General features: G+C 39.5%; 1 protein-coding gene across 7 annotated transcripts in view; it reads right to left on the bottom strand.

Moving 5' to 3' along the window:
- The window catches only part of dpy19l3 (dpy-19 like C-mannosyltransferase 3), a 60,979-nt gene that overhangs the window by 15,763 nt on the left and 30,236 nt on the right, over positions 1–14,980 (bottom strand). For all 7 annotated transcript variants that reach the window (XM_042406191.1, XM_042406182.1, XM_042406166.1 and 4 more), the window contains 3 exons: positions 12,122–12,233; positions 10,596–10,652; positions 10,165–10,247 (listed from right to left, as the gene is read on the bottom strand). In XM_042406191.1, the coding sequence (XP_042262125.1) occupies positions 10,165–10,247; positions 10,596–10,652; positions 12,122–12,233 (252 nt within the window). The remainder of the gene's footprint in view (positions 1–10,164; positions 10,248–10,595; positions 10,653–12,121; positions 12,234–14,980) is intronic.

Here is a 14,980-nt window from a genome sequence, read left to right as displayed (position 1 = left end):
ACTATGGTGACTTGGCACAGATACTGGCCTGTTTGTATTTTCTCTTAACAAAGTCAGTGGTGTATTAAGTCAGGTTTACTTGTACTTAAAAATGTTCATTAGCACCTGTTGCTCAACTTCCCAGAGCACCATGAAGGAGAAACCGAACATGAAGAGAAAGCCACTCGGATAGTGAGCAGCAAATCACAAATACCTAATAATACTTTAAATATGATGCAAAACCAGCAGCCATATTGGAATTTCCAGCTTTTGGGAAACAGACCTTTTACAAGGTAGACATAATATCTTGTGCAGGAAGAGTGCAAGTGTAATTAAAAACATTAAATCTGCTCTAATCAATGTTCTTTTATAAGTAGTCACAGAGAGTTATCACCTGACTCTGCAGTTAACCATTTAACTTCTTTTAGCTTATTGTTTTAGTTTTATGACCTGCAACTCTTCTGGTTCTGGCGCTCTCATCAATCTCGTTTCCAGCAGCAGAAGGCAGCTTTTTTCAGTCTACAAACAGCAAACAAACGGTTGCTTTGCTACCAAGATTAACAGTTTGTTCTATTAAAAAAGTGCAGCAGGGAAGACTTTTAAATTACTGTGTGCTAAACACTTCTGACTGCATCTACAGTCAGCAACATATGTTCTTGCTGTGGTCATTTGTGAAAACAAAAGTGACATTTTCTTAGCTACTACGTAAAATAAAGTAAGCACAAGGTTTTCTGAATGAAACGTAATAAAATGGATTTTATAAAACATTCGTCAACCAGGATATCCACTGAAGTCCATTTGATCAGGCTGACAATATTCAAAAATACAACACAAACAGGCGTCTTTATACTTTAGTAGGGGTGTTCTTGGGTAAAATTGTGACATTGCTGCATACTCTGCATTAGTACATACACTCACATAATTCCCAGCACAGCTTTACCCAGTGTGAACCTGACTGGAGGTCTAATCATTCAGAATAACTGAAACCACCTGTGTGGGTGAGGAGGTTTGTAATCTAACATGTCTGAGTTGCTGCCTTAGTGATCATCTTAGTTGCTTTATTCATTTAGTTTTAAAAGTTTTGCACATAACTTAGATACCTGCCACCACACACACACACACACACACACACACACACACAAATAAGTGGTGCAGAGTGGAAATGATGATGATAACTAAGTGAGACTGTAAAAGTGATTGGGAGTGTTCTTACAATTGTGCAAGGCCATAGTCTTTCTGAAGTCTCACCTCTGATTGAGAGGTATGTAGTTCAATCAAGGACATCTCTTTCTCTCTTTCTCTCTGACTTGCCTCTGGATGAGTTAGGATGCGGAGGAAGACACACACACACACACACACACACACACACTTACACACAGAGCTGCTCGTTCCCCGTTTAAGGATGAGGCCAAATGCTGCTAATTTAGACAATTTAAAACATGACAAGGAGCAGGATGACAAGAAGACAATTAAGGGAGTGAGAGAGTGAGTCTAAAAAAGGGCGAGCAGAGGATATAAAAAAGGATGAAGATACAGTTTCACAGAGGGAACAGAAAAACGGATTTTTACTGAGTGATTGATATACAGACGAACGCTGGCACATATTTTCAAAGAATGGATTAAGTAATTTGTTTTAATTAGACAGACAGGTGGACACGAGACAGATCTACAAAAACAAGTTTGAGAGTGCCAAGCCTTATTTGCACTGGACTAGAATTATCTGGGGACGTCATGTAAGACAGTAGGGCTGCTCACTAAATGTCAATGATTCAACTCATCACTCGAGAACCCCCTGAGTTGAATCTCTCAGTTTCTGCCACAAAAGCAGAAGCTGCGCCAGGACATCATGCTTGGTGAGGCTATAAAATTCAGTGGTCAAACATAACAGCATTGGGGGGGGGGGGGGGGGGGGGTTAACAGTTTATTAGTTCAATAGCAATAGACAGCAGTTTATATGATTGCATTAATCCAATGCTTTTTCAGTCTCAATCCTACTGAACTGTTTTAAATTGTCATATCACATTGCAAAATGTGACACAGCAGTGTTTACACCATCAGCATTTCAAGAATAAAATACGGAAAGCTGGAAAAATGCAAAAAAAAAAAAGTTGGAAGGATTAATGAGGTTCTGTAATCCAATATCTACAGCATAAACAGGCAGAATATCAAGTTATAACTGTGGTTATTTGTAGCAGCCTGGTGTCATCTGCATATGATTTAATGTTGGGAAACATGGTGAACAGCCGTGCGTAATGGCACTGTGCTCTGGCGCGGCACTTTTCAAATCAGAAGCTGTAGATTTATACATATGGTAAATGGAATGCACTCATATATAGTGCCTTTCTAGTCCTCCGACCACAAGCGCTTTACAACACATGTCAATATTCACCCATTCACACACACGCATTCATACGCTGATGGCGGAGGCTGCCATGCAAGTACCTGCTCATCAGGATGTGAACTCATGCACATTCACATACACACCGCTGGCGCAGCAGAACTGTCATAGAACTGGGTGAGAGGGTAACAGAACTGTTACTTCTGTGTATAAATATGCTACTGTATGAGTGAAACAAGTCCAAGAAAACAACACAAAAGCAGTATTTCAACCGCAGGAACTTCCCTCTACCTGCGTTTCCACCAGAGGAACCAGGGTCTAAATTAAATTCCAATAAATTCCTCATGGGTCTAATTTGCAGGACCTACCTGGTTCCTCAGATGTGATGGAAATGCAAACAGGACTGCACAACAGGGACTTTTAGTCCCAAGTTTAGTTTCCTGAGATTAGTTCCTCTGGTTCCAAAGTACCTGGAACTTTTGGTCGAAATGGGGCTAGAGAGTGTCATGTACAAGTATAAATGAGCAAATATAACTATCTTTAGTCTTAAAAACATTTGTATAGAGACGTTTGTAACTAACATTAGCATTTTAACATTGACAAATGCTGTTAAAGAATAGACTGTTGCACATGGCGATTTTGTGTTTGTCAATCAAGTAATGGTACCATTATCTTTTTATCCTGAGCAAGAAGGTTTTGTTGTACTCCAGAGGATATATTATATTATATATTGGGAAAATGGGAAATGTTGGGTGGGGAGAATAGGGAATAGCTAATCGATTAAATTATAATATTATTATTATTATTATTAATTATTATTATTAGGAAAAACCATGATTCAAAAGATAAAATGAGCTTGTGAAAGATAAATAAAACAAGAGTAAAAAGAAGTTTTAATTTGTTCTATCAAGTTATTGATGGTAAAGGGGAAAAATAAGAAGCTTTTGTATTCAGTTGTAGTTTTGACCTGTTTAATAACCATTTACTACATTTTGTCAGTTTCTTGGCACCACATTACTAACCTACACCTAGTGCTCATGTGAGTCATTTTTTAGAAAGGTCTTATGGGTCGTGTTGGAAGGCGCTGACAAACGACCTACAGTATTTGCTTGTTTAGGCATAAGGACTTGTGGGATAAACAAAGTCAATGTCTCAGTGAAATGTGCTGACTTTCTCATTTGAGCCTGCTCCTTCTCTGAATGGGTCTCCATGCTGAGTAGCTAGATGTGCCTCCTGAATTTGCAGCAAAACTGCTGTCAAAGCTCTCATTAATAATTTCCACTGCAGCCTTCATAATTCTCGACCACAGACTGTATATCTCCACCCAGCAAAGGAGGGGGGAGCAGGAGGAAAAAAAAAACAAGGAATCCTTCAAAATAAAAAATATGAGAGCTTATATTTGCGGATTCACATGAGTACTATTATCAAATGACCTCTGTATTTGGTGAAATATACTGTATATGGTAAAATCTCATGAAAGAAAGTGAAAGAGAGATTCTGACAGCTACATTTTTCGTCTTATATGCAGAGGAATTTTCTTTGTGTCAATGCAGAGGTAAGACAAAAAGAAGACACTTTGACACAGAACTTCATCAACACACAACAATTTTAGTTTCAAAATGCAATAAAACTCACTCAAGACTCACATCTGTTCTGTGAAATGTGACATTTGAGTTTTGATCCATCTATTCTCTGTCACTACGCTGGAGTGTGCAGTGTATTGACAGTGCTGCGTATGGACCGTAGTCATCTGTGAGCCCTGATAGTCTGAGAAGCAGCTGTTTATATTAAACACGTGGCTGAGATTAAGCTGCTCCTCTCTATGCTGCACATGTAATTGTTCCCCTGCATTGCTCAGAGCAGTGAAGCTACTACTAATCATCAGTGCTTTTTATATTTCGGTAGCCTTCCTTGATTGACACCAACACAAGTGTGTAAATTTGAATTTGAAAAAAAGGTAAAGATACAGATTGAGGAAGAAGCAGAGAGGCCAAACACATGAGTCAGACAGAAACAATATTTGTGACTTTAAAAACTGCACACTCACAACTATAACTCAGCGTTGGAGGCAGTGGAACCCAGGCGTTGCTACTGATTTATTGACTGTCCATATAGAAGAGAGTATCAGCCTACAGCTGAATCGTGGAGCTACTGCTGTTATCAACTGGAAACTTGTGAATTATGCTTTTGCATGTACAGAGGAACCTCTACTGGTTCTTGTGAAGACGCTCGGGTTACCCTCTGTTTTGGTGTGTGTGTCTTTTACCTATGACAGGTTATGTTTCAGGATGCTTGGAGGCAGAGTGAAGGGCAGGGTTGCCAGAGGAAAACCTGTGGCAAACCTGTACAAGCCTGGCTCACCTGTATTTAAGATGGCTACCGGAACTGCTCGATTCTCTCTCTCTCACCAGGCCACACCCTGCAGACACTCCAGCTCATCACTATTTCCTTATTTTTTGATTTGTACTTTTACACACACACACACACACACACATCATGATACACTCATCACACACTACTGTTAGTACTGATTTTTCATGCTTTGCTTGTTGTTTATGTTTGTTCATATTTTGGCCGAATAAAACTCTTCAAGGTGATGTTTGTGTGAGTTTCCTCTTTTGTTGCAAGCCGGAGCTTGCAGTAAATGGGGCTTGTAACAAATGGGGGCTTGTCCAGGATCCAACCAGGTTTATTTTTTGCTGTCCCTTCTTCCTTGAGTAAGTTAATGGACCTCTAAGTATGGTATTTCCTGGACTAGTTAGTGTTTGTTTTGTTGCCTGTTTGCTTGTTGCCCTATGTCAACTTTTAAGATGGTTGTGTGAGTGGTTTAATGGGGTAGTTTCAGTGACTATCGGTATCTAGTATTGGATGTTGGTTGTCAGTTGTAATAGCTGGAATAATTAAATAGGCATTAACCAAGAGGAAATTTCACAAACAAAAGGGTGCTGGTTGTTAAAGAATGTGAGTGTGGGGCATAAAAGGTATTTACCTTTGGAGTTACCTTTCATGGTAGGAATCAGCAACAATGTCCCCCATAGGGGCTTTTTGGTTTGTTGTTTTAGTTTATTTTTGTGTATACCACGATTCAACATTGTGGTGGTTGATTCTTTTTGTCTCCATTGGTTGAAGGTTGGTCCTGTTGAATGGATGGCTACTGTGGAGGATTCTGTACAATGTCCAAGCATGGAATTGTTGGATAAGTGTATTGAAGACCAATTGCTGAAAATTGCAGAATATTATGAAGTAGATCTTCCTAAGCAGCGCCGTAAGGAGGCTATGCTAACCACTTTAAGGACACTTTTAGCTAGAAGTTTTGCCAGCCCTAGCAGTCCCTATTTGTTCAAAAGGTGATGTGATGGCCACTGAAGAAGCAGCTGCTGGTCATCTGTTGCAGGCAAGGTCAAGTGTTCCTTTGTCTGATTTCGGTGAACTTGCATTTGAACTGAAAAAAAGAAATCCTGCTGCTGCAGTACCAACAAGAGAGTGAACGGGAGGAACGAGCGCATTCCCACGAGGAGTGGGTTGTGTCCGGGAGCAAGAATTGGAGATTGAAAGGCTAAAAAGTAACTACAAGGTTGTGTGAAGTGGAATTGCAACAGAAGCGTTACAGATTGGACCTAATTAAAGAGGGTAAGTGGTACATCTAATGTAGCTCACAACTTAAAGTTATTACCAAAATTCAAAGAGAAGGACGTGGATACTTTTTTGCCCATGTGTTTGAATGGCTTAGTCAAACACAACAGTGGTCTGATTTAGACTTTAGAGATTTTGCTCTTACAGTGTGTGCTTACTGGTAAGGCTCAGAAAGCATTCTCAAGGTTAAGTCTGCAGTGCTAAAAGCTTATGAACTGGTGCCTGAGGCTTATCATCAGCAGTTCAGGAAGCTAAGGAGGTCAGAAGGGCAGACATATGTAGAGCTTGTTCATGAGCTGTCCATAAGGTTCAATCGATGGGTTACGGCTTCTGAAGTAGAAAGCATGGATGATTTGAAGGAATCAGCTCTTCTACAACAGTTAAAAGATATCCTCCCTGAATGTGTTACCACATACCTGAACAAGCATCAGGTTAAAACGGTGACAGAGGCCGCAGTGTTAGCTGATGAGTACACCTTAACACATAAGACATATGCAGGGGGAAGGAATGACTGGAGGCGCAGAGATTACTTGTCTATTGGCCACCAGGCTAAAGTGGGTGGTGGGGTGGAGAGTCCAATGCTCAGGTCCTCGCATGGCTGGGGGATTTAAATCGAACTTAAAGCAAAAAAGTACTTAAAGCAAAAAACAAGGCATCCTAAAATAGCCAAGGACCTAAACCAGCCGCTCTTGCCTCTCCTGTCCACGACGTTGATAGAGATGAGGTTATAGCTGCTGTCAAACTCCATACTAATGCAAAACCAGTTGCTGCTACATTTTCTGACTTGAGCCCAGATCAGCCGGAGGTACACGCTCAGTCCTCCTTGAGTTCAGAAGAATGTGATCCAGGTTACTTACCTTACATACATGAGGGTTATGTGTCTTTGCCAGGAAGCGAGAAGAAAGCCTGAGAGACACAGGTGCTTTAGAGTCTTATATTATTGAGTCTGTTCTTCCATTTTCCTAAGAAACGGACACCGAGTGATGTGTGCTGTTTAGGGGGATGGGCATGCAACTGTTGTTTGCTCCTTTGCATCGGCTGGTGTTGTTTTCTGATTTGGTGCAGGGTGAGGTAGCCATGTGAGTCCAGCCTTCACTGCCTGTTCAAGGAGTGGCAGTCATCTAAGAGAATGATCTGGCTAGGGGCAGAGTATGGCCTGACATGCCTCCTTCACTGGTGGTCTCCTCCAAACCAGTAGTAAGGGAATTTGCTGGCCCTGAGCAGAACCATCACATTAACCCACACCTTAGTTCTTTAAGCCCATGAAGTCCAGGGTCATGAATGATTGCCCTGGGAATTAGGATAATCCCCTCATCAACCTGTCTTAGTACACTTATGTCTATACTCATGAGGACCTAGGACACGTATCAGTTCTCCTGTGTGAGCCTTCGTGCCTCTAATCTAATCCTAATCTCATCTCTAAATCCATTTTCTAAAGCAACACGTTTATCTTTACCTTACCCTAATCCTAATTCTGATTTAATACACTCTTTTTTGAAATAGGAATTGGCAAAGAAGGACTTTACTGAACTTTGCATCCTTGTTAAGCACATTTCAGCATCAAAACAACCTAAATACAACACAGATTAAAATACCCTGTTTTCTTCTGATTTCAACAACAGGCCACATTAAATCCTTCTCTGAACATTTGCAACCTTTATCAGTGGTACATGATTCATACATGCATCACATTCCCTGCAGCTAGAATTACCACAATGTACCCCTGACAGCTTTACATAAATACGCTAGCCAGGCCAGAAATATACTCCCTTCTATATGTATGTGTCTATCTTTGTTCTCCCCCTCATTATGCCACAATTTGAGAATCTCCTGTGATCTTTACATATAAAACTTAATAACCTCGGTTTCAGTCACCAAGAGAATACGGCGTAACATGAACCCCCTTTCCCATTTTAACACTTTCATCTGGAATGTAATTAGCGCAGCAGCAAGAAGCTTAGCACTCCGCCCTGCTCTCAGCCCCAACCAAGGTAACTCTAGGCAGCCCCTAATCCTCAGAGCCTAATGGGATTAGCTCCAGAGGGAAGGGAACCCATGTCACACACACAAATACATTCAAAATCCCATCTCTCCTCCTCTGTCTCACTATCCATCTCTCTCTCCATCTGTCTGTGCCATTTCACTATCTGTCTAATAGGATTAGACCAAAATTGTCCATTTCTTAAAAATTGCATCTGGTCCACTCAGTGTCATCATGCTGATGACGATGGCATCGAAACAATGAGCTTTGAATTATGACTTATTCAGTGTAGAAGTGAGCTACAGTGATCATCTATGGGGAAGACCTCAATCATAAATCGATTCTAATTTTGCACTTTTATGCTTTTTAATTAGCATTGTGTTTCAATGGAGAGGTTTGTACAATTATCAGATTTTTGTTTTAAAGGATTTCCAATCCTGACAAGAATGAATAATGAAGAAAAACAATGAGAAACAGAGACACTTATAGGATTTTGGTACTTTTGGTACAAAATAATAACAATCAGCATCATCAATCCAAAGCATCAGTATCAGATGTTGAGACCCCCTATCAGCTCAACTGGATTCAGTCTGTTTTTGATGGGGCATATATCCTCCTGTGTAACTGACTGACTGATAATTTCAAGTTTATAAAGGCAAGCGTGCACACATGCACACAAAGGCTTAAATTAAATCCACACATACTCACAATCTACGCATGCACTTATAGTGCAAAACAGGATGTACTTGTCAAATCTAATATTTGCATACACAACGAACTGTATAAAGAAGCACAAATATGCACACCGACGTCCAAATGTGAATCTTTATCCAACACAACAGCACAATAATTGGACAATCCTTCTTATCATTGTCTGCTAACAATCCAATCTTTTTACAGCTATTTTTAATGACATTTTTGCTTTCATATTCAATCATCCTTTCATGCAGGACGCCCACGTACGACACGCTTTACTGAAAGCAAATTCAGTAAACCACAAATCTACATTCTATTGTTATGATAATACTGTGTAGATTATTATAGACTTTGACTAGGTAACAAGCCAAGAAGAGAAAATCATCAATAAATCAAATACATACAGTTTGCAGAATATATTTTTAAAACATGAAATTTACATCTAAAAAGTAAGATTAAACAATAAAAAAGTAAGATGTTTGTGTAAAATTACTTTTTTCCAGAGCATCACAGCCAACACGAGTGGAACAGACACAGCCCTGCTGATCAAATCATTATTTTACAATCATGACACTGACAAATTAAACATAAATACAAGTTAATGAAAACAGCGGTATGATAGATCAGAGAGGACACAAAGTTGTCCTCTTAACTTTACTGCCACACAGTCAACTGTGACTGGGCGGCTACAGACACAGCTGGTTACTCTCCTTAGCGCCATCCCATTCAACCTCCATTCAGTCCCCTCCGGCTCTCTGTGATAATCTAGACCTGAACTCATGAATTAGTTGCTCTCTTTTATGTATTTTTTTGTTTCTGTTGTCAGATAATTGAATGAGTATGAAATAGTGATTTAATCGTGGCTCATAAATAATAAAAGAGAAGATGCATTTACAAATTTAACCGACTTGGTGTAGATGAACTCCGAGATGAACCACCCATTCAGTTGACATTCACTTCACTGTGTTAGTCTGAATGTAGTATAATAAAGAAATTTGGGACAGGAGACAGCATGTGATGTGATGTGTCCTTGGCCAGACATTATGGTTGCATAGTTACATGGTATGCAACACAGACAGCTATGCCAACAGCTAGCCCAATGCTCCACATCCAACCTGAGGACCATAAAATGACAGACACACACACAGATGTGCAAACCCAAAAACACACACAGCAGCCACAGCACGGAGCCATTCCAAATCACAGCTTCATCTCAGATCCCATCAGGCTGATGCTCTTGATCGAAAGCCCGGCCACAGAGACCCTGAGGTGGGTTAGAGCTCTGCCAACAGCTGGGTCCTTTCCAGCACCCCCATGTCTTATTCATGGAGACCCATCGGCTCCCATCACTCATCGGCCAGACTCCCCCGCAAACAAGTACTGACACACATGTATACACACAAGCATGCATACACACAGAGACTAATCAAGGACATCAAGCAAAGTGAAACTTGATCTGCGGAAACAAGCTAATCAGATTCGCTTCAATTTGATGTGAGCCCTGGATTTGTGAGCGTGGGTGTGTGTATGTGTGTACCTAATCCAGGTCATGAGCTCCACAGTGTCTGGATCATAGAACTCCCTCAGTTCTGATAACTCCTCCATCAGCTTAGGCCAGAACTAGAGGGAAACAGACAGAGACAAGTGTGATGGAAAAGTCAGCTTTAACATTCATTAAGACCGTTAAACAGAGTATCACACCTACTGATGTATCTTAAATAACATCTCACTACTGCACTGAGTATATCAGTAACAACCATTTAGACTCTTGCATTGGCCAAAAAAAAAAAAAAGGAAAGCAATCATTTTGGTATCCTGTTTGCGTGTGAGTTTGCTTTTTTTCGCAACTTCCATTTCAGGCATTTTCCATTTCTCATATCGTTGCACACAGTTTGTACAAACTGACTCGGCTCCATAATGAGACTGACAATGCAGTGATGAACATAAACCTCCAAGAAAATGGCATACCTTGTAATACAGGAAACCGATCATTGCCAGTGGAACTGCATATCTGACAAGCCTAAACTGCAAAATGAGAGAAAGAAAACAGCTATAATGAAATGAAAGAATATAATCATATCAGAGGCAGAGAAAGCGAGAGTCAGGCAGAGACATACCTAAAAAAGAAGAAGAGCACAGAATGAGATAACAGACAGACAGAGAAGCATTGCTCATTCAAGTATCATTCCTTATCTGATTAATGCTGTTTGTCAAGTTAGGACCACACTGACACCTAGTGGTCTCAGTAGCAATGTTATCACCAGGGCTGTAGATTAAAATGCAACTGGTCATTAGGCAGCTTTACGGTTTACTTTCATGTCAAACCAGCAAAATATAAAAAGGAGAAGACACCTTTCAAGAGTGATTCACAAAGAGCTGAGCAGAGTGAGAGATCACTGTCATGTCTGCTGGAGACTGTTGACATAGATGTTAGTTGTTACCAGGACTAACCTCAACACTTTCTGAGTACTGACCTAAATGTGTTCAAAGCATCAAGAATCAGAAATGTCAGTCATTAAAATTTGGCATTGAAAGTTTGCTAAGATTTAAAGTCACGTCGTCTTTGATCAGATATTTCCTGATCTAAAATACTAACTTATTTTAGACTGCATTTTATTTAGGCAAAGTCATACTTCTGAGAAATCTGGCATTTTCTGTTAAATGAAAACAGGCCTTTATAGAAACATATTTTTCTATTCCTAAAGCTGAGGTACTGAAAAAAAAAGATATTGAAACTCAGACATTGTATTGGTACTGAAGCATTTCAAATTATTCCCAGGCTTAGTTACTATCATGTAGCTCTCTCCAGTAACAGATGCCTCCACTGGATGAAGGTAACTGAAAACATAGCTGGCCAAGCTACACATTAGAATTTTTTTTTTTTCATGGCTTTTGAAGGCTGGCTTTGAAGGTAAGAAAAGCTGATCTGTGACTTTGAAAGTTGCTCAATCCAACCCTATAGGCATACAGGATCTGCGTAGCGAAATGAGGGTAAAAAGCTCTCCAATTTCTTAAAAAACATCCTGCTGAAGAGTCTTTGAGCAAAGCATGGTCCTGATGTGGTTACTGAGTGGCCAAACAGAGAACCGTCTGAACCTCTACCAGTGGCCAACAGTAACACTGAGGATAGTTGAGTGTCATAGTGTGATGCGTAACATATGTGCATATATGCATTTTTACATAAAATGGGTGAAATAGTGTGAAACCCGTAGTGAAAGTGAATACAACCTAATATTTTAAAGATGCAATATCCTTTTTTTGACCAATTAGGGGTCAAGCTGAAACCATCTGACATATTGTCATGTTACGAAGTTGTTATGCCAAATGTGTTAGCAAAAAATTGCCTATTCACACATCCAGCAGACACAGAGCAACATTAAAATTCATTTGGAGTCATGTTTATGGGCCACCATAACCAAAACAATGAGCTAAAGGAAGCTAAAACAACAGTGTAGCAGGTGTCTGGAGGCAGAGGTGCAGTTATGAGTTCGTACCAGAACTTTGCTGTTGCAGCGGAGGGTGTTGAGGATCAGAGTCCACAACTCTGTACCACACACACCATATGCCGCAACCGCACACATATGGCCAGTCCATATATACTTCATCCTGGGTAGGGAGTGGGAGAAAGAGAGAGAATATCAAGTGGTGTTTGGTGTTAAAAAGTTTGTTTTAAATGTTTCACCTGCTTATGATTTCCACTCATTAGTAACTCAATAGATACCACATTCTCCCACTTTGGAGAAAAAAAGAAAGAAACTCAAACCATCTCCATGGCAGAAGGACAGACAGATTAAAGAGAGGGAATTTGTTTTATAATTTTGATGCTTGGACTTAATGATGTTCCTTAGTTTAGATGAAGACTTAGCGATATGGTTGCAATGTGGTTAGACTTTATTTAGTGTCTAAAATATGGCATTATTATCTAAGTTCTGATCCAAAGCACACATAATTAGAGCCCAAAACAAATAGGAAAAGATTAAAGAGAGAGGAATGAGCAGCATAGAGGAGACCAAGAGAATGCAATGTGCTGAAAAAATGTTGACAGGAACAGGAGCCATGAGAGAGAGAGGGGGAGGAGGCATAAAGAAGTGCAGCCTCAGAAATTAATCTCAATACTTTTTTTTTTAAATGCAAAGGAGCTGCCTGACAGAAATGAATGGCTTTCTGCACTTTTGGCCTTTCCCTCTTATTCAGCACTTTAGAGAAAGTGCTGAAATCAAATGTGTCAGTGTCTGCACTACTGTACCTGACTGCTGCTGAGTATAAAAAGCTCTCTTTTTTCTCCCTTTTTATGCGAATTCATTCACTACTTTAATTCCTGACTATAACAGGAATGCATTATATGTACGGTATTTGTTAAATGCACTGTTTACTACATGTCTTTCCAAATCCTGAACACCACCTAAAGAAGAACACAACATGCAACATTTACATACACAATAACCCAATCTACTGGCTTTAATACACTCTAAATCTTAGTCAAATTAAACTACTTATATGAACTACTGATAACCTCCATCTGCATGTTGCTGTTAATAAACTAGATAACAGAATTTCTGTTCTTTTTGACTGAATAATTGCAGGTTTCTTTTAATAAAGGGAAAAGGAAGTGATTATTCCAATTGTAATCTCTCTGATTTTCTTGACACTCCTCACAAAGAGCCCAAACTTAAAGGCAATTATACTTTCACAATAATGAATCATGGATGTCAGGCATGGCAGCCTGTGTTGCGGCTTGAAATGTACTCAGCCCGGGAAATATATTGATGATGCCAGCAACAAATACCACTTGACAATTAAAGATGAAGGTTGGGGGTCGGAACTGGGAGGGTTGTTGTGCTTGAGATTACAGATGTAAAAAGGAAAAGCTGCATGCCACAGGGCATATTAGTCAAGTTGTGTGACATTACAGAGCTAATAATAAGGCAATGTGCAAATAAATACAATACCATATACCATTCAGGATAGCACACTGTACTTGTCTTTTATCTTTTATAATTGATGTGCTACTAGCTGATAACCAATTATTAACACTATGATCCTCTAGATTTGTGAAGACCTAAACTGAAAACAGTAAAATGTTTACTGAAATTCAAATATGATGTTACCCAAAAAATTTGAAACATGTGAAATTAGCTTCTGATTTCTAAAGGATAAGGGTCTTGTAAGATAGTAGAACAAAAAGAGTTGGAAAGACAGCAAAGAAACCCTGGTATTACAACTTTCTGTGAGAGGAACTGTAGTGTGTGGTTGTTTAAAATGTGAAGTAATAAATAAATCAATTAATAAACAAATATGATAAGCAAGGTAGGTGGAGATAGAGAGGGAAGAGATTTTCAAGATTTGCCATTTGGTAACAGAATTTGGTAATCAGCAACATTTTCCATTTACAATATGATTTGTAACAAAATCAAAATAATAATAATCATGAGGTTGCCCCATTAGCTCCCGCAATTAACCACAGCTACAATTTCAGAGTACAATATCCACAACAATAAAAGGCTTAATCTCTCGAAAATTAACAGATTGTAATTGATTGCTTGAGCAACATATCAGCCAGGCACCCGAACTGTAAATGGCTAATGACGAGTCCATTGTGACTACTGATTAGAGCTAAAACGATTAGTTGGTTAAACAATTAGCCAATTAACTATTTTGATAATCGATTAATTGTCAATATCATTTGTTAACTAAAAATAGAAACCATTATCTAATCCCACCTTCTTAATTATGAGGATCTGCTCTGGGAAACTGATCGACATTTTGAACTATTTCCTGATATTTTAATGGAATGGAAATAATCATTACTTTCAGCCCCAACTGACATCAACCAATTCATATTTTAAACTCTGACAAATACCAGAATGCAAAACATATTAAACAAGATTAGAAACACTTTAGATTAGTTTTAACAGCTAACTTTGCAAAGAAAAATGGAGAACACTGACAAAGGGAGAGACTTCACTGAGTGTAAAACTGAGGCACTTGATTCAGAGGTCAAGGCCAGTCAGCCCATTTTCTTTGGTGGTCATAGCTCTGGTGTGACCAATAAGAGCAAATTTGTCAAGAGCCAGCATGTCACAGCAGTAGTAAACGCTGCCAGCTCAGAGAGCCGAATCATTCCGGAAATTAAGGAAAAGTGGCTGGATATGAAAGTCGACCCCAAGAAAGATGTTTCTGTTCGATGGCAAAACCCAAGTGCCAGTGGTGGAGCCAGGGCTCTTGCCCCACAGTCGGGTCCTGGCATCTATAACTGGAGACAGACTCAGCAGTGGGAACCTGCCAAAGGATGATGATGCTACTTAAGTGTCCCCTAAATTCACTGAAATACAACTGTGGATGATACAGCATGT

The sequence above is a fragment of the Thunnus maccoyii genome, chromosome 1, assembly GCF_910596095.1.
Source record: "Thunnus maccoyii chromosome 1, fThuMac1.1, whole genome shotgun sequence".
Classification (NCBI taxonomy): Eukaryota; Metazoa; Chordata; class Actinopteri; order Scombriformes; family Scombridae; genus Thunnus; species Thunnus maccoyii.
This window is presented reverse-complemented; position numbering and strand designations above follow the sequence as displayed.